Genomic DNA, 20,446 nt, shown 5'->3' with positions numbered 1-20,446 from the left:
CCGAGATTAAGATAACGAGAATTGTATATACACTCCATCATTCTATGGAAGGTATATTAACTTAACTTTGTAGAGTATAAGTATGTATATCCTGAATCAACGTAAAGTATTTGTATGATTTTAGAGACATTATAGACAGGAATTGTTTCAAACATCGTATTTGAAGCGAGGACCTAAAATGGTAAAAACTAGACAAAATGCATTTTGAGCAAATGTTTTATGTCTACAATACATAGAGTAACAGCTCATGACAGAGGCATGTTAACATAAAAACCACAATTACAGAAACGAATGACTAATAAATGTTTGAAAATCCAAAAATTCTATTCCACAGACCTCTGTAAAAATGTGTATATTTAACCTTAGCGGTTAAAATCAGTTAACATTGGTAACTATGTTGTAATGATATGATAACGGCATAGTTACCAATGTTAACTGATTTAAACCGCTAAGGCAATGACATACATTTTACCTAGGATCTTTCACTGCAAACGCAATATTTACTTGTATGCATGTGTACTCAGATATGCCTAATTTAATACATGTCACTATAGCATACACGCGTATGTATGTTGCTACATATTGTGTCAATTAAATATTAAATAAACTTTTTGCAAAATAGGTGCTAATTTATTGGTCCGATACCTATTGCCAATATGAATAATAAAATTTTTGCAAGCAGTAGTGAAAAGGTTCTTCCTCCCACAAGACAAGCAGACAATGAGAACGGTAATGGTGATTGCGATATCAATGACTGCTTTCGTTGCCGCGGTTTTTTCAAGTTTTGCAAGTGAGACCGACACATCTACACCCGGACGTAAGAAACGTCACTTACCATTGATGTTTGAAGGTGATTTAATATAGTTTTCTATATTTTCAACAAAAGTCCCATGTTAATATGTAATTTGTAATAGATTTCGGGGTTTCACAGTTTGTATGTGGTTTTGGGATCCCCATCGAGTCGGACACGGATTCAGTTATATCCGGAATGGTATTCAAATCACAATTTCCGTTGCCTACTAAGCCAAAAGACTTAAGAAATCATACAAGTCACAATATAAACGGCAGACTAATAGATAATTTAAATGATCTTCCGTTATTGAAACAAATGCGATGGCATTTATATAATGCAATGGGATTATGGGCATCTAGGTAACACTCCTACTTCTATACGAATTAATTAGTGTATAGTGAAACAGTTATACATTCTAGTATTGGGCTCAATGGACATACCTGCGTTTTGAAATCGCTATGTGAAGCAAATCAGGTACCTTTTAATAATGATAGTGGTGATCTCTGGCATGAGATTGCTCACATAATATTTTCGTAAGTATTCTATGCGTATTACATATGTTCAATTTTTAAAGAATTTGTTTTTTTTTTCTTTCTTTTTTTCTCCCTAGACCTTTTTCTAGCAAAGATGATTTAGTTGATCACTTGAGCAAGGATTATATTACTGCTGCAAAAATTGGTCTAACACACAAATGTGATGAAGTATTTAAGGAATGTCCCAAATCACTTTTGCAAATTGTATCGGAAATATTGTGATAATGCAACAGAGCGTCCACATATGAAATGTACATACATAAACAGTAATAAAATGTCAATATGTAATATTGTGATTTACTGCACAACTTTTTGGAGTCATTATTACAACCTATTTATCATTTTTATACCCTCCACCATACATAGTATGGAGGAAGACGATTTAGCCCTATCTGCCCGTCTGTTGTAATCACGCTTGAGTCAAAACGAATAAAGATAGGAAGCTTAAATTTTGCGCAGATCAGTCTTTTGTCTGCATGCAGGTCAAGTTTGAAGATAGGCTATACAGGTCCACGATATCGTATACAGCGAACAAAAACAAACGAAACAATTAACGTACAGCTCTCGCGAGAAACAAACTTTTATAAAATTTTCAATAGTTTTGTACTTCAAGCAAAACAAAACCACTAACATTTCAATATCAGAAATACACAAACAATGCGATTACCTTAATGCACTTCGGCTGTGGGTTGGCGAACTTTATCGTTTAGGAACAAAACGCTTCCAAACGTTTGCTGTGCAAAGTGATGGCTGGTACGTTGAGAGTTGTTATTTGTATACCCTCCACCAAACAAAGTATGGAGGGTATATAAAGTTCGTCATTCCGTTTGCATAGTAATAGTTTGAAAATCCACAAAGGATTTCCCTCTAAGTACTTTACCACCTGGAAGAGAATTGTCCATGGTAGAATTACAAGGAACCCTATCAGGCCAGCTATAGGCAACTTGATATGTTAAACAAATTGTTGTAATATGAATTCGGCCTACAGATACATAAAATGAGAAAGAAACCTAAACAATTATAAAAATTGAAAATGTTGGAAAAAGTTAAAAAAAAAACAAATATGAGCTATTGTATGGTTTGTAAGCGAGTACAAGCAAAGGCCAATACCTTTGTAGAAAAATCAAAGATCAATACCTTTCTCACTTACACATCTAGTTCATACATATTTCTATTTGCTACTATTCACCAAATCTTAGATTTCTTCTCTATTCCTCAAAGGGTAAATGAATCACCCAGGCAATAGTCTATGATTTTTCATCATATCTTCATCAGATCATATTTGAACAATAGATCTGGTACCTATCCTACAAAATATTTAATAATCACTATTCTCATAAAATGTGATATTATTCCCAGTTCTCTTCTTAAAGTATTAATACTAGATTTAGTGAAAAGTTGAAATTATTTAATCTTTATGATACGTCCTTGAAATGAAGTAAAGATAAATAAGTGGCCAAATTCTGAGGATATATTTCTGTTGAAGCTCCGACTGAACTTTTTTTCTTCAAAACTTGGACTTTTATTGATGGACGATTCCTTTAGGACTTCGAAATAAACAATTATGACACGTCCTTCAAATAAAGTAAATTAAATAAGTGGTCAAATTCTGACGATATATTTCTGTCGAAGCTTCGACTGAACTTTTTTACTTAAAACTTGGACTTTTATTGATGGACGATTCCTTTAGGACTTCAAGATAAAAAATTGGTCTCATTTCAAAAATAATAATTTTTAGGTCTGAAATAAATCAATAAAATCCACTATTTGAGATCCGCAAATATGCTTTCGAGATATAGCCACGACTGAGACCCGGAATTTTCTTTAAATATCCACGATTTAAGAGCCGGTAATTTTCTTTAAAATTTGAGGATTTGATGTGTTGAAGGAATCTACATTTTTAGAAATTCACGGCAAAATTCATTGTTTGGAGCAGCAGCCTTTGTAAGTTATCCTCATATTGGTGGTTGTTTCTTGGTTTTTTGTCTTATTTCGAGTCTTTGACTTTTGTTAGCTTTTCACAAAATTTTCTTGCAAAATATATATTTTTTAAATATAAATAAAAACACAACAAAATAATTCAATGCTTCAAAATGAAATGTTCTGATTGCTGCAAAACAATTTGCCTCAAATTTTATATGTCAAGTAAATTCGCCTTGCTTGCAATTTCGACATATCAAGTTCCGACAAAAGTTGCTTTGTTGTAATTTTCGCCTACGTTGTTACCTGGTATTTCTACCATGGAATTGTCTATATAGGTCAACGTTTTAGTATATTTCTAGGATTTTCGCAACAACACCGGAATTGCGACAAATTTCGTATTTGAAGCTCGTAATGGGTACTACAACCTATGACGGAAAATTGTATATGTAGGTCCACGTCATAGTATAGCCCCAATTTATTCGGTATTTTATTGATGTTAAAGACATTATTCACCGGAATTGTTTAAAATTTAGTATTCGAAGTTCGGAATCGGTACTACAGCCTATGACAGGAAACTAATTATCCAGCACCACGTCTTCGTATGGCCCCCATAAAAAGGTTTTATTTAAGCGGTATTTTTCGACTGAGTTTTTTTTTTTTAATATTTCAAATTCCTTCCGAATGGTGGAGGGTATAAAAAGTTCGACACGGCCGAACTTAGCTGTTTTTTTACTTTTTAATGTAATTTTTTTACCTTTTTACATTGGATGGGGTTAGAATCGGTTTATGCGGATGGAAAGACCCATATCTCTGGACTCAGTAAAGGTATTAGCACAAATTGTAGCATTTTGGAAAGGTAAGAGTGTCAGATATAATTTGGCATCAATTTTGTTGACCCCCATAATGGGCCCTTTTTGGACTTTTTGGGGGTTTTATAAAAAATATGGGTCCAAAAAATCTATAATTTGACTATAACTTCCGGATCTTGACCACTTACCATAACCATCATGTGACCACTTGTTGGATAGGTATTTTCATAAACTAACGATACCTATATTGTATATATCGGGTAATTGTATACGGGTCTAGTCGGGGTCCTGAACACTTTGGGGTCAAAAATCTGTGGTCCCGGGTCCGTCCCCCAAGAAAAAAATAGTTTCCCGGGATCAGGGTAAAAATACCTACCACTGGAAAAAAATTTCGAAAAAATTTAATAGTTTTACTAAACTAGAGTTAAGCCAAAAATATAAATATAATTCATATATGTACGCATTGTTTTGAATAAAATATAACATAACTACCATGGTAGAATAATATAGGTGGACGCGTCAACACAGCTGCTGGGACAATGAACAATTTTGGAATTGAAAATGTTGAATGAAAAATTATTTAAATTTGTAAAAATTGTTGAAAAACGCGAATTATAATAGCCTCCGAATGACGTATTATAAGAAAACATATAAAAATCTACTTATATTTGAAAAAAACATTTAATTTTTTTTGACATATCAATGCTCCCAAGCGTTGATGCATCTACCTGTATTCTTCTGCCATGATAACTACTAATTGCATTTGTTAGTAGTAAACATGGCTCAATAAGAAAGGTTACTCAGCTTCAAAGAAGCAAGAAAAATGCAACTCTGTGCTGGAAATCGTTCCGTTCCGTTACAGGTAGTCGCTTCGACACAGCTGCTGGGACATTGAACTGTCAAACCGATTTTGGAATTGAAAATGTTAAATGAAAAATTATTAAAATTTGTAAAAATTGTTGAAAATGCATTTTATAATAACCTCTGATTTGCGTCGTATAAAAAACATTTAAAAATCCACCTATTTTTCATAAAACATTTTACAAAATCTACCCATGGTACAATGAAGAGAAGGTAAGCCAACTTTGAAAAAATTGCAAGTATAAAGGGCTAAGTACATAAGAAGCTTGAAGTCATGGCTAGGCATTTTTTGTGACATTTCACAAGGGGATTACAGAGCCGCACTAAAATCCAGCCGTCGTTTTCCATTATAATATGACATTAATATGCCTAGCCATGACTTCAAGCTTCTTATGTACTTAGCCCTTAAAGGTCTATCTGTTTGGCTTGTAATGTCAGAATTACTATCAAAACAATAAAAAAGCAAACAACTTGTTGCATTGATTTTGAATAAATAATTTAAAAGCGCGAAAACTGAATGAATGGTCAAAATTTCTTTTCAATATCATGTTCTATATATCTCTTATGGTTTATTTCGCGACAAAAACTGTAGATTTTGTCGATGCATAAGCATTTTGAAAACACCCGAATTTGAAGATTATCTGAACAATTTTTTATTTTTGAAAAGAAGACACACACATAAGCAAATGAAGTTGACATATTAATCCAGAAAAATAAAAAAATTTAAATCATATGGTAGTTCTGCCCTACCTTGAATTCATAGTACCATGCATGGTACAATGAAGAGAAGGTAGGGCAACTTTGAAAAAATTGCAAGTATAGAGGTCTACCTGTTTGGCTTGTAATGTCAGAATTAGCATCAAAACAATAACAAAATCAAACAACTTGTTGCATTTAATTTGAGTTAATAATTGAAAACCGCGAAAATTGAATGAAAGGTCAACACACCTTTTCAAAACCAGGTTCTATATATCTCTAAAGGATTATTTCGCTACAAAAACTCTAGATTTTGTCGATGCATACTATGAAATAAACATTTTGAAAACATCCGAATTTGAATGTTTTCTGAACATTTTTTTTTGTTATTGAAAAGAAAACTCATACATAAACAAATAAAGATGACATATTAAGCCAAGAAAATAAAAAAATTGAAATCATATGGTATCATAGCCCTACCTTGATATCATTGTACCATGGTACCATGCTACCTTTATTCTTCTACCATGGGTACTCGTTTGTTTGAATCATGGTAGAAGAATATAGGTAGTCGCGTCGACACAGCTGCTGGGACAATGAACTGCCAAACCAATTTTGAAATTTTTGAAAAACGCGAATTATAATAGCCTCCTTCTAACTTAGAATAAGAAAACATATAAAAATCTACTTATATTTTAAAAAACATTTCAATTTTTTTGACATTGATATGTCACGCGTTGATGCATCTACCTGTATTATTCTGCCATGCTTTGAATGAATGAACACATCGTGTTCCACCAACATACTTGACAATGTAAGAAGTTCAAAAAAATATGGTACAATGAAGAGAAGGTAGGTCGACTTTGAAAAAATTGCAAGTATAGAGGTCTACCTGTTTGGCTTGTAATGTCAGAATTACTATCAAAACAATAAAAAAGCAAACATCTTTCTGAATTGATTTTGAATAAATAATTTAAAACCGCGAAAACTGAATGAATGGTCAAAATTTCTTTTCAATATCATGTTCTATATATCTCTTATGGTTTAATTTGAATATTTTCTGAACAATTTTTTATTATTGAAAAGAAGACACACACATAAGCAAATAAAGTTGACATATTAAGCCAGAAAAATAAGAAAAATTTAAATCATATGGTAGTTCTGCCCTACCTTGAATTCATTGTACCATGGCTGCAGCAACCATGCATAGCACGCCGCCGCATACACATGATATACCGCCGCCATCCAAGCAACTACTTTCGCGGCTCATTTAATGAATTCTTCAGCTGATTGCGTTTTCCTCATGTCTCATTCGTAAACAACAGAGGTCGCTCGGGTTTTGCATTACACTCATTCGTAAATAACAGAGGGTACGTCTTTCATTTTGGTTTCCCACGCGCCATGTCGGAGTAATCACATACATACAAACGATATTTAATGTTTAAATCCCTCGAAAATGTCTTCCCGCGTCGAACTAAATTTGTTTTTGGAAGTTGATATTCTTACGGCCGGAACGATTGCTGAAGTTATAAACTCGGTTTTAGAGTCGCTGCTGTACCAACGGAATCAAATACCATTCGTGTACAAAACGTACAGATATTATGTGAACAAATGGAATGATGACGACGAACAACAAGAGGATATGGAGCAATTGGATAATGTGAAGAATTTTCAAGTCCAAAGACAACGAAATCTAGCTAAATCTACAAAAGACTCTATAAGTGCAATGCGTGAGGTATTGTATTAAATAACAAAAGGAAGATTGTTTTACTCACAAGTACTCCTCTCTCATAGGCAATAAATGATACGTTTAGACGGACAGCGGTAAAGTCTTTAAGGTTTTTGTTTGGCGGTACACCATTTACACCGAAAGAATCTTACACGATTCATATACCCATAGAAAATGTGCTAACAAATCACGATTGGGAGCAGCATCGAATAGAAGCCCAAAAACTGAACGAAACGTTAATGTAAGTGCTTTTATTTCATTATTATTATTTTTTTATTACATTGACGAAAAATTTTGTTACAGATCTTTGTTAACGAATGAATCACTTTATTCCATATTCTCTCAAAATCTAAGTCCAACAAACGTCTACTTGGAATTTCAATTATTTGACAACCCAATGACTTCAACTCGATCATCGCAAGATTCGAAGTCGAATATGTACCCCAAGGAGTTTTCTGCAATACCATCAAGTTGCAAGGACATTCAAATAAATTTAATTCATAAACGTAAACCAGAATCGGAAAATATGATATTTAAATGTTGTAAGGATCTGCACATATTTGAAGATAACATAAGTCCTTACTTAAAAAATAGTACATCTCCGTCTGGCTTTTATGGGGGCAAAAAATCCAATTTTTTCAATCAAGATGTCGGATGGTGGGAGTCTGAAGTAATCGTACGGGGATTTAAGGAGCAATCAATAAAAGGGCAAAATATTTGGAAATAATTTGTTGCTATATTTAAATTGATACAAATATGATATATTTTTGCTTATTTTTTATATCAACAATTCAACACTTAATGTTGAGAAAATCTATTTTGTGGGTCACTAGATAAATAAATCGAAATATTTAGTTAAATTATTTCCCAAAATGGATCAATTATTTACTATTACTACAATCGCCATTGCAGTACTCATTTTAACAAATGGTGTTGCCACGAAATAAGGTGCGTCGAAAAAAGCATTCCATTCAAGGTAAATCCATGGTACAATAAGGAGGTAGAACAGCTTCGTAGAACTATAGAAATACAGCCCTGAGGCTATGCCCGCTTCCTGGCAGTATTAATCAAAATTTAAGTTGTTTTTATTTATTTGATATTTGTGTTTATTTCTAAAATGAGTCAATTAGCGCGAAAGATGAATGAATCATTAATGTGCGCCCGCAATTTAAGTTTCTTCCAATCATTGATTTTGAAAATATTATGTTTTTATTTTTTAAAACAACAAATACATACACAAAAATGGCAGAAGTCGGGCACACTTAGAAAAAAATTGTAATCAGCTGGGAGCTCTACCTTACCTTTTTCTTGTACCATGGGTAAATCTACCTTGCTTCCAGGGTTCAATAAGAAAAGTTGATCAACTTCAAAGAAACCAAAAAAATTAAACTGCAGTCATAAATCTTCAGCAGTAAGTTTGGCCGGCAATTGAAAAGATATAGTGCAGTATGCGACATGATTTCATTTGATTAGCTTGAAAATATGGACCTTGCCGAGGAAGATAAGAATGCGGATCACATAGGTTCAGGGTATATAGGGGTCAAACAACGAATAGAGACCAAATCAAGTATCGTAGAAATAGTATATTGAAAATAAAGGCCAACATATAGAGAACGCCTAAAACGTTAGTGGGCACATCATTTAAATATACGGAAATTCGTATAGCTGCACTAAATTTTTTTTCTAAATTTTAGGATCTTCCGTGCGTCAGATATTTATTTGTTCAAATTTTATGAGCTCAAGTTAAAGCTCAGCCTTCGTATAAACCACTTCATTTGAAAAACAACATAATTTCGGATATATATATACATATATATATATATATATATATATATATATATATATATATATATATATATATATATATATATATATATATATATATATATATATATATATATATATATATATATATATATATATATATATATATAAACCAAATAAAACAAGGTCATTTAATTTAAATGAAAACATTTAATGTAAAACAAAACCATACTCCTACTAACTACACTATAAAAATACATATTTGTTAGTAGGTGTATGTAAAAGTGTATGTATAAGTTTGTGGACATATGTATGTACTAGTATGCTAAGTTTCTTAATAACTTAGTAAGGGCACTTTAAGAGTGAAGTGTAATAGAAATTTGTATATATGGGAAATATAACTAATTTTCTGCAATAAAATAATTAAATTGCATTCGAGACTGATATAGATATACTTATACTACAAATTTGTTACATAACATTTGGACGGAATTTTCGCATAATATTCGATTAACAATAGTTAATACTAAATGGAATGTGCGTTAAAATCTTGGACGGAAATATGTTAAAATTTAGAATCAATTGTTAAAAATAGATGTGGATATAAATGTTAAAAATGTTACAATCAATAAAGTATTCAAATTGAAATTGTAGCGCCGGTTGGCATGATTTCGCGTCGTTTTTCCTAAAATATGAAAAAGAACACATTATGTATTTAATGTTTTTTATAAGTATATTTAGACATACCCATTTGGAAACGCAATGTTGGACTAGACATGCGGCCGTCACCGCCATTGCTGTATGCTAAAACACGCATGTTATAACTTTTTCCTGGCGTCAAATTGTTAATATATGCCTCAAGTTTTTGACCAACTGGTATAATCGTATCGTTTGCTGTTATCATATTTTGATCGCTTTCCCATACACGGACCTTGAAGCCTTCAATAGGTTCTTCATCTTGCGCAGGCGACACGTAACGCCATACCACTCGTACCGTGGACGGATTGATGCCGTATACGTGAACCGATGATGGTGGTTTCTGTGGTGCTTTTCTGTATGTACGCTCTTTCAAGAAGAAAATATAAAATTTATATAAAGTTTTAACTCTCTTTGATAATGACCAACAAATATAATACCTTCGAATCTCTCGCTCTCGGGACCCTCACCAGCAGCATTATAAGCCATTACTTTCACAAAGTAGTACGTATCGGGCTGTAAACCAACTATTAACGCCCAATTTCTTATTGTGCGTGATAGATAGTAAACGGCATCCTCTTCTTGATGAGTGGTTTTCCAATATTTGATCTAAAAATTATATACATTATTGTATGCAAAGAATAATTAAGTTACTTTTGTAAAATACCCTGTGTCCTATAAGTTTTCCTCTAATATTTTCACGAGTCATGTCAATTGGTTGCCATGTTACATTGAATGCCGTCGAATTGAATGCTATTGCTATCGGCTTTTGTGGTGCAACTTGTGGCATATCTTCAGCAGAGTATATTGTAACCGGTTCGCTTTCTGGGCCTTTGCCAACGTCGTTAATAGCTTGAACTTTTACCTCATACTCTGTATAATAATTATTCAGAGGAATGTTAACAACTGCCATGCCTATGTGATCGTGACGGTCAATAATCTCAGAAGCCCATTCATATTTTCCTTTTAGGCGCCAAAATACTTTGTAATGTATACCACGACTATGCTGTTCTTCGGGAAGCAGAGGGTCCCAGGTTATTGTGAGGTCGCCAATTTTTCCGCCACCACCACCAACATTGCGTGGAGCTATGTAAGGCTTATCCTCATGGGTACTGTATATAGGAGATGGTGCTGAAGGTATGCCGATACCTAGATCATTTACCGCTGCTACACTAAATTCATACGATGACCAAGGAGTCAAATTTGTAACTTCAGCTTGTTGTCTGTTAGTATAGCGATCAACTTCACGCGCCTGCACATGTGTTGATACATTTACCCACGTCCGATTCCAATTCGTACGTCCCAAAATATTATAATAGCGGATTGGACGTCCATTGTTACCACCATCCACCCATTCTATGAGTGCTTTTGTCTTTGCAATATCAATAACTTGTACTCCGCCCGGAGCACTGGGTGCGCCTTCGATAACAACATGTGTCTTGGCACTAATTTCATTTACGGACGATTTCACTACGCATTCATAATCGCCACCATCCAACATAGTAACATTGTGCACAGTCAAACGATTGTAGTCGATTATCTTCAAAAAAGAACAAGTAAAATGTTAATTGAACATGTCGAATCTAAGACACGCTGAACTAATACTCACAATTCGTTCTGTGCCATCGTGGTTGTTGCGAAGAATTTCTCCATTGTGTTTCCAAACGTAAGCCACGTCCAAAAGCTCATCGTAGCTAGCCTCACATTGTATATAAATCAAATCCTGCACTTGTGTGGTAATCCTTGGTGGCGGAGTTTGGATGAAACGCAGCTCTTCTATATATCGAAGGGAAATAAAATCGGCATTATAGACTTTAGTATTCAAAATAATTCAACTTACGCAAAACAATAAGTCGCGCACGCGACTCATCAGATCCTGCTAGATTTGAGGCTACACAGCTATAAACACCTTCGTCGTCTCTTGATGTTGGCGAGATTATTAACGTTCCGCTGGGAAGAATTCGACGGTGTCCTCCTGCCCCAATAAGCTGTTCGTCTTTTTTCCATTGTATTTTAGGACGTGGTGCTGCCTCTGGATCACATTCAATCGTCGTGTTACCGTTATAAACAGCGTAAATTTCTGACTCCAAAGGCCTTTTCTTGAATGACGGCTTCATTGTAAGAACTCGCAACTGTGCAGAAGAATATGCGGTTTTAAGCTGATTAGCAGCGCCGCATTGGTACATGCCATCATCACGATCTGGCTCAAGGTATTTTATGGTTAACAGATTATCTTGTATGACATATCGATCTTTATCAATCTTTTCGGGATCCAAGTACTCTGCATTCTTATACCAAGTGTAATTCACATCAGGTATAGCAAATGCCTCACAGATAAAGGTGACATCACTATTATAGTCTTTCACTTTGTCTTTTAAGGGTATCGAAAATTGCGGCTTCATCTGAATATTAATGAACACGGATTTCTCCAATGATTTGCGTGGATTTGCAATGGTACAAGTGTATTCACCATTGTCATTTGTCGTAGCGTTTTGGATAACTAGTACTCGGTTATAGTTCGTTGCATAGGCATTTCGCTGCAAAGGTTGGCCCCGCCTTGTCCAATTATAGGATGGTATTGGATAACCGAATGCCATACATTCCAAACGAATTTCATCGCCAGCAATTGGGGCTTCTGGAAATACCTAAAAAGAAAAAATATATCGTATCAAATATACAAGCAAGCACGTCTAAAAATTTTTCCTTCTATCTGAAAACATCGTTTTTAACAAATCTTTTATGATGCGTTTCGCGGTAGTTTAAAGCATATTTGGTGGTTTTGAAATCTCTAATAGAGCTACCAGAAAACACATACAGCTCTTAGAATTTAGCACAAAGCTTCATATCTAACATCTTACAAATATTTTATTACTAAGATATAATTATAAACACTACATGCGTAAGCTATATAATACTCACCTTTGGAAACGAATTAGCAAAGATCAATTCCTGATAATTACTATTCGGTTTAACACGTAGTGGGAAGAAAGGTCCATTTCTTCCAGTATCTGAAACAACGGTTTGAACTGTACATGAATAATTGGCCCTATCTACAATCTCTATATATGAGAAATATAAGGCGCCATCATTAGAAACAAAAACACGATGATCTTCATCCACGAAATTCGGAAATTTGTCGCGAGACCAATAGTATTTAACTTCCGGATAATGCTGAGGAGGATCGCAGAAAATAGATTTGCCCCAGTTCATGTCTCCCGTTTCAGCGGAACGTTTTAAGTTAAATTCCATTATGAAACCAAAATTGAGATGTGCACTTTCAGATCGAACACGACCAAATTTATTCTCTGCCACACAGTGATATGCACCTTGGTCTAGAGCTTGCTTAGGGTCGTATATAATCAAATTTCCACCGGAAACAGTATAACGATCATCTTTAATGGGATCTATTCTCTTATACTCCAGGGTATCATTCACGTAAACTTCACGGTACCAACTGTATGTTGGAGTTGGGTATCCTCCAGCTAGACAGCTTAAGGTGACGTCATTAATTAAACGATTTTTGCTTGTATCAAAAGTTGTGTCATTTGGCTGCTTTACAAAGTAGGGACCGCGTGGAATTTTCTCAGCATCTCGTATATCCATTCCATAATGAAAGGGGCGTTTTTCATCAGATTTTAGGTTAATATTCTCCGGATTGTGCAATAATTTTGATTCACAAATGAACAAATTTAATTCAAAATCGTAAGCAGGCATAAACATCCACCTATCTTTAAGTTTTGAAAAGCCATAAACCAGGCGGTCTCGTATAAATCCATTGTCTCCATATTGACCTGTTCAAGTAAAATGTATACCATAATAACATAAAGTTCAGAAGTAATTTAAAATACGGATCTATTTTCCTTACCAGAAAATCCTCTGTTTTGATTCCTATTGGCAGACCCACCGATTGTATTGAAATACTGGCTAGGATTCCGATTAAAATCGCTGTTGTAATTGCGTTGTACAAGGAAGCGATTATCGTGCAAGTCTTCATTTTCAATGGCTTGGTCTTCGTCGAATGAGAAAGAATCTTCCACCATTAGGAATGGTGAATTATCATCGTTAACCCAGCTATTGGGACCGGTCTGCCGAGCCGACGTCCAAAACCGATTTTGGCGCTGATTCTGTAATATTAGTTGCTTCAAAACGAAAGCGTGCTTATCAACATTGTCAACATTTATTAACTCGGCATTGTACGCTTTACAAATTTTCTTTGCCTCCATCCAATTTCGTTTTGGTGAGCGTATAAAGCGGTAGCAAGTTTGACGGTATGATATCCAGTGTTCGGGACAAAAGTTATCTTCATCATTGTATGAATCAACAAAGCCTATACCTGTCGAAGTGTATCCACCGCTTGATCCAGAATTACGACTGAATGGATCGTAATTTGTTGTCCCACCCAAATTATTAGAGTTTAATTGACGGTTCAAATTCGATTCGTAGTAATTATTTGGGTTGGTGCTCCCTCCTAATTGATTTTGGTCTTGCAATGATGTTAGCAGTGGGTTGTCATACTGTGTCGTACCGGGGAGTGTGTTCTGTTGGGCGTTAGTATATTGTGGATTATATCTAGGTTGATATGATTGTGGATCGGAAGCTAATTGCCCATTTGAGGATGCAATGCAGAATACAAAAATAAATGCCACTGCACTATAACAGTAATTGGTTGTAAACAATGTATTTAAATGCAACATATTTGCTTGTGATTTTAATATAGATTCTACGGGAAATCTTTTCTGTATTTCTCTTTATTTAAAATACATGTTTTTACAAAATTCGTTGTTTTCCTTTGCACCTGAAAATGAAAAAAAATGTCAAAACATTGAAATTTCACTTATAAATGAATGTTAAATTATGAAATTAGACCTATTGTATATATTAAAATTGTTAGCTGAACAAACATCTACATATACATCATATATATTGTAAATATGAAGCTACTCAAGAATGACAACAACAACAACTGACTCATAGGTGTGGTTCAATCTAAACTTGACTTCAAAAATTTAATTAAATAATTTCATAAACCCTACACTAAAACTATAAAATGTAATCAGGACAGGCCTCTTTTTGTTATTTAAAGCTCTTTACACTTGATACACTTGATGAACAAAAATATATTGAATACATTTGTAAGCCTGACTTACACCCAAACCACACCTTAATTCTTAATTAACTCGCAGCACTGTATATTCTGGTATATTATTTATTGGTCTATATAGTTTTCAATGTTGTAAATTACTTATTGAACATATTACCGTTTTACAATTCTTATAGTAGTCTAATATATTTTTTATAAAATTTATAAAAAAAAAATATCTTTCACGAAAATACACAAGCTTCAAATAAAAAACAAAGATGAAGATTGAAAGAGATTGAGCTGGCAAACAATCGATGCATTTCCATTGACAATATCGATATTTTCTTTAAAAGGGATTATCGATTGATAATTGTGCTATCGATATTATCGACGACATGCCACCAATTGAACTACGTAAAGTTTCCAAATTCATATTTATATTAAGGTGGGAATATATAAAGCGCTTAGGCTGGACATAAATAAAGCGCATATTTGGCTGGCTTCTTCGTAGATGAACAAAGGAGTTTTAGGTTGACCTAGTTCGATTTTGGCCCTAGTCTCCTTCGTTCATTTCCGAAGAAGCCAGCCGATGACTTAAGCCAGCCAAATAAGGCTGGAGCATATTTGGCTGGCTTAAGTCATCGGTTGGCTTCTTCGGAAATTAACAAAGGAGCCTATGCCCAAAATCGAACTGAATCAACCTAAAACTCCTTTGTTCATCTACGAAGAAGCCAGCCGGTGACTTAAGCCAACGAAATATGCTTTTTATGTGTTTCCAGCCTAAGCGCTTTATGTATTCCCAGCTTTATTTGGCTGGCTTAAGTCATCGGCTGGCTTCTTTGGAAAGTAAGTAAGTAAGTAAGTAAATTTTTTATTGAGTCTTCTTCTTTTTCTATGTGATAGTGTTATGCAGTTCGAATGATAACATATAACCTTAGAATTATTATCGTCTTGTTCTAATACACTATGTCGACGAGGTATGCTACTGTGCACTTTTGACAATTTATATAAAACATGAACGTTTCGATTAAATGATAAATTCTTGAAAGGCTTGCTCACGGCCTTGGAATGACAAACAGCGCTTTATAGTCTGTTACAAAATAAATAACTTAAAATACTAATCAATACTTAATAAATAGATAACAACGATCTGTTAAAGCAATGTACAACAGAGATATGATTTAACAGTAAAGTTAAAAAGTGTGTGTTTCGTACATAAAAAATATCACAGTTTGTTTAAATCAAATATATGTGCATGTATATGTAAATCGAGCGCTCATAATATTAAGCTTATAAGCAACATGTTAAAATATTATTATAAATATTAATTTAGGTTTTTTTTAGGTAGTTTAGATTAGCCCCGGTTCGAGCCAGGTATTGTTTTTTTATAAAAATCTGGAAGTGTGTATGTTTCTGGACCGATGTCCAGATTTTCGTTTATGATTCCAACAGGTGATATGTATGCCGATCCAGACCAGCGCAGTAACTTTTCATATTCAAAGATTTCTTTTAACAAATCATTCTCATGTGTGGCCAATCTTTCGATAAATAGCTTTTGATAATTAAATGCATAGTTACAGAGCGGCTGAACTCCAGACGTTTCATATACAAAACTATTGGAGTACTTTTTGTCATGACACAAGTAATGTTTGTTAATGCACTTTCGGAGGATTTTTCTTTCAAAGACTTCCAATTCTTTGGCCACTATAGGAGAAATAGTGAACCAGATTGGGAATCCGTATAGCAAAATAGGTCTAATGGCAACTTTATACATAAGAAGTTTTGTTTTCTGCGGCAAATATTGGTTATTAAACAGGTAAGAAAAGGCTCCAGATATACGCTTCGCCTTCTGTATCGCAGAACGTCCATGTGTATTGAATTTTAAAAGTTTGTTAAACTGGATACCCAAATATTTTATATTGCTGTGGAATGGGATTTCAATTTCGTCCAGAATCAGTTGCAGTCTTTTGCTTTCAGGAACTACTTTTTGAGGACATTTCCCAGAAGCATTCCGTATACAAATGGCTTCCGACTTTGAGGCGTTTATTTTAATGTTCCAGGACTGATAATACTCTTTAATTACTCCTAGGTGGTAAGCAGCTTTATTTAGTGCTTCTGCGGGGTTGCTATCATGGGCATATATTAAACAATCATCTGCATATAATATAGCCTGTGAATTTTGTACGACATGGGGAAAATCGTTGAGAAACAGATTAAAGAGGTATGGAGCTAGCACGCTTCCTTGTGGGACCCCACTGTTCACAGGACCAATTGATGAAGATTTATCTTGAATTTGTACTGTAAACGTTCTGTTACACAGGTAACTCTGTATAAGTTTAACAATGTATGGGTCTGTTTCCAGCTCTACAAGTTTATATAAGATGGCACTGTGACATACTGAATCAAAGGCTTTTTCTATATCTAGTGATATAGCTACTGTACATTTTTGGTTTCTTAGGTTTTTGGTGATATCGTGATGAAACTTAATGAGTGCATGTTGTGTTGAGTGTCCCTGCTTAAATCCAAATTGAAAATTAGGTACAGGATCAATTATGAAGCCGTTTTCAATCTTGCCCTTCATTATCCTCTCCAGGACTTTGCCAATGTTTGATAACAATGAAATTGGTCGAAAATCAGAGACAGTTTCGCTGTCAGTTTTCTTTTTAATGGGGATTATTTTAGCTGCTTTCCACGCAGTAGGAAAGTATCCATTGTTTATGCAATTGTTAAATATTATTGCCAAAAAAGTGAAGGCAGTTTCAGGGAGTTTTTTTATAATAAAATTTGATAATCCGTCTGGTCCACAAGACTTCTTATTGTTGATATTATTGACAATATTTCTAACTTCCCCAGCCTTTGTGAAGTGGAAGCTGTCAGTGTTATTGAGAGATTGAAAGGAGCTATCAAATGAGTAAATGTGCTCAGGGACTGCACCGGTGACAGAGGATATTCTCGCATCAAGGTCAGCTACAGGTTGTTGTGGAGACGAATGTTGAAAAGTAGATGAGAAATGGTTCTGGAATAACTCAACAATTTCATTGGTATTTGTGATTATGTTATTGTTATGTATTATTCTTTGACAAAATGGAGATTTTCTTTTGCCAGAAATGCGATATATTTCTTTAAATGCCGATGGACCAGGTTTTATGTTTTCCAACCTGCTACTGAAATGTTTGGCTTGTTCTATGTTCACGGACTCTTTTATTATTACCTTAAGTAATTGTATTTGCTTAGATAAAATGGCATACTCACGGCTAAGTCTATTTCCGCATCTGTGGAAAATTTTTTTAAGTTCCTTCTGCCATTGGTGCTTCATTTTATACAGTTTTCTCGTTCGTTCAGACAGTGGAAATTTAGAGTCTAATATTTCAATAGAGGTCGAATGATTAGTGTGAAGTGTGGATATGGTGTTATTGAATTCACTTATTAGATTATCAATCTCTTGGTTGGATAAGTTTCTTCTGGTAGAAGGCATCAGTCTCTCCATTTCTTGGTCTATATCACATTGAAAACTGTTCCAATTTGTGTCTCTGTATGAGGTATACATCCTTGAAGGCTTAATGATGAATTCAACTCTTCTAAGGTCCATAGTTAGTTTGATTGGAAAGTGATCTGAGAAGGTAGGTAAAGATGAAATTCTACAGTTATCCAGATTACTGTGTACTAGGTTGGCACTGACAATAAAATGGTCTAGATATGACGGACCGTTAGGGTATGACGGCGAAGAGTCACAGATCCTGTTTACATTCAGAATATTTTCATTTAGCCATTTTTTTAAAACCTTACCATTTGAATTTTCAACGGAGTCGCCCCAGTCTGGACTACGAGAGTTCAAATCACCTCCAAGGATAAATCCGTCGTAGTTATCAAGAAAAGTGTTGAGATTATTCAAATCGGCTTCAAGAAGTTGGGTGTTGTAGTGGCATGGTATATAAACCGAACCAACTATATACTTTCGTCTTTCGTTGTTCATTTTGATTTCCGTCTTGATTAACGATGTGAAAAATGTCACATTATCAGGTACAACCCGATTATATATAAAATTGGTCTTGATCACAACTGCAACACCCACAGATGAATCGTCACGTATAAAATGATAATTTGGTATTTTAATTCTTCTATTTCTTCTCAAATGACACTCCTGTATAAATGCAATATCTATATTGTTTTGACGTAGAATATTATACAGATCAATTTGCCTACTTCTGTCGACGAGAGATCTGACATTGAATGTTAAAAGACTTATTGACTTATGGTCCATAAGTGCTTTTAACTTTATTTAGAAGCCGGAGAAATTCAGACTTAGCTTCTACTTTTGTCATTGTATTGTAATTTGATAGAAATACATCTACCTCTTCTTCTAGTGATAATTCCTCAGGCTGTAAGAAAACGTTCACTAATTTGAGGAATTCTTCGATTACTTTTGGTTTTGATGGCGTATGTTTTTGATGTGTCTTTGCAGAAGGTGGTGTTCTGAGCATACTGGCAAAACTAGTACCAGGTAATACTACAGATGGCCGCAATGCCTCTTTTATGTTACTAATTGCTTGGTTTTTGACTTCAGTGATCTTTTTTTGATGTTGTTGTCTGGCGGTGGCATACTTTTTGTACATTGGACATCCCTTAAAATTAGCCGGATGTCCAAACTCCTCGCAGTTGCTGCAATATGGACTGGATGAATCCGACGGATTCCTCTTGCACTCTCCAGGACCATGTTCCTGGTCACATTTAACGCATTTGTATGCGGAATTACAGTTCCGAGAGATGTGGCCCCACCTCTGGCATCTGTGACATTGAATGTCATTGTCCTTTTTCTTCGGTTTTTCCCACCAAATTGTTGTGTACTCAAATTCGTTTATATGGGAGATATCACCTAACGTTTTTCCTGGCAAAAGAGATACTAGATAAAGCCCAGTGTCCAATTGTTTCTTGATGGACATTTTTGTTTTGAACCTTGTCACATTTGCAACAGTGTTTGGCGCGATTTGGTCCAATTCTGATTTTACATAATCATCATCGTAGTTTCCATAGAGACCCCGCAGTACAAGCGAAACCTGCTTGAGTTCTTTTGGTGTAAAAGAATATGAATGTATATTCTTATCCCTGAGAATTGACATCATTGACAAATGAACAGTGGGGTCTGAAAAATAAATTTTACTTTTATTTTTATTAATGTTTTTAATTTTAAATGTGCCTGGAGGTATTGTATCTTTTAACTTATCAATCAGTGTTTTGATATTAACGTTAAAAACAAAAATTGGTGGGCACCATTTTGTTTTTACAGGCTTCTTCGCTCCATCCTCGGCAGGAATTTTGGTTTTTTTTACAGGAGGTGTGCCCTCAATATCCATGTCGGCTAGGACTCCCAAAATGCCATATTTGTTTTGATCGCTTGGATTATGACTTGACAATCTTTTAGATAAATCTGATATATCAACGTTAATTGGCAAGTTGCATTTATCAATCCGCTGCCTCTTTCTGTCGTTGGTATTCTTGTTTGCCGCAACTTTGTTATTAATTGTAAACACAGCACCATTGGATGTTGACGCCACTTCCTCTTCA

At 34.5% G+C, this 20,446-nt stretch overlaps 3 protein-coding genes across 3 annotated transcripts; 2 read left to right on the top strand and 1 right to left on the bottom strand.

Annotated features, from left to right (window-relative positions):
* The first annotated feature begins 433 nt into the window (after positions 1-433).
* Positions 434-1,985, top strand: LOC105262007 (uncharacterized). Its single transcript, XM_011295360.3, has 4 exons — positions 434-850; positions 915-1,152; positions 1,213-1,326; positions 1,404-1,985. Exons 1-4 carry the CDS (start codon positions 721-723, stop codon positions 1,546-1,548), a joined length of 627 nt encoding a protein of 208 aa, XP_011293662.1. The 5' UTR covers positions 434-720; the 3' UTR covers positions 1,549-1,985.
* Positions 1,986-6,986: 5,001 nt separating this feature from the next.
* On the top strand, positions 6,987-8,204 carry LOC131804272 (uncharacterized). The gene is made up of 3 exons (XM_059126877.1): positions 6,987-7,350; positions 7,410-7,585; positions 7,648-8,204. The coding sequence occupies exons 1-3, from the start codon at positions 7,072-7,074 to the stop codon at positions 8,069-8,071; spliced, it is 879 nt and encodes a 292-aa protein (XP_058982860.1). The 5' UTR covers positions 6,987-7,071; the 3' UTR covers positions 8,072-8,204.
* Positions 8,205-9,298: 1,094 nt separating this feature from the next.
* Positions 9,299-15,212, bottom strand: LOC101888538 (contactin). Its single transcript, XM_005186224.4, has 9 exons — positions 15,063-15,212; positions 13,670-14,599; positions 12,724-13,595; positions 11,645-12,449; positions 11,414-11,580; positions 10,472-11,344; positions 10,245-10,413; positions 9,856-10,173; positions 9,299-9,793 (listed from the first exon to the last, which is right to left on the bottom strand). The coding sequence occupies exons 2-9, from the start codon at positions 14,496-14,498 to the stop codon at positions 9,687-9,689; spliced, it is 4,140 nt and encodes a 1,379-aa protein (XP_005186281.1). The 5' UTR covers positions 14,499-14,599; positions 15,063-15,212; the 3' UTR covers positions 9,299-9,686.
* Between the last annotated feature and the right edge of the window lie 5,234 nt (positions 15,213-20,446).

Source organism: Musca domestica, unplaced genomic scaffold (assembly GCF_030504385.1).
Source record: "Musca domestica strain aabys unplaced genomic scaffold, Musca_domestica.polishedcontigs.V.1.1 4, whole genome shotgun sequence".
NCBI lineage: Eukaryota > Metazoa > Arthropoda > Insecta > Diptera > Muscidae > Musca > Musca domestica.
This window is presented reverse-complemented; position numbering and strand designations above follow the sequence as displayed.

Bases quoted from the DNA above. Each gene is read 5' to 3' on its own strand.
- LOC105262007 (XM_011295360.3), top strand. From the start codon at position 721: ATGAGAACGGTAATGGTGATTGCGATATCAATGACTGCTTTCGTTGCC. The intron at 1,153-1,212 runs GTAACACTCCTA...TATACATTCTAG, and splicing joins ATGGGATTATGGGCATCTAG to TATTGGGCTCAATGGACATA. The intron at 1,327-1,403 runs GTAAGTATTCTA...TTTTCTCCCTAG, and splicing joins ATTGCTCACATAATATTTTC to ACCTTTTTCTAGCAAAGATG.
- LOC131804272 (XM_059126877.1), top strand. From the start codon at position 7,072: ATGTCTTCCCGCGTCGAACTAAATTTGTTTTTGGAAGTTGATATTCTT. The intron at 7,351-7,409 runs GTATTGTATTAA...CCTCTCTCATAG, and splicing joins CTATAAGTGCAATGCGTGAG to GCAATAAATGATACGTTTAG. The intron at 7,586-7,647 runs GTAAGTGCTTTT...ATTTTGTTACAG, and splicing joins AAACTGAACGAAACGTTAAT to ATCTTTGTTAACGAATGAAT.
- LOC101888538 (XM_005186224.4), bottom strand. From the start codon at position 14,498: ATGTTGCATTTAAATACATTGTTTACAACCAATTACTGTTATAGTGCA. The intron at 13,596-13,669 runs GTAAGGAAAATA...TTACTTGAACAG, and splicing joins TCAAAACAGAGGATTTTCTG to GTCAATATGGAGACAATGGA. The intron at 11,581-11,644 runs GTAAGTTGAATT...TTCGATATATAG, and splicing joins TGCGCGACTTATTGTTTTGC to AAGAGCTGCGTTTCATCCAA.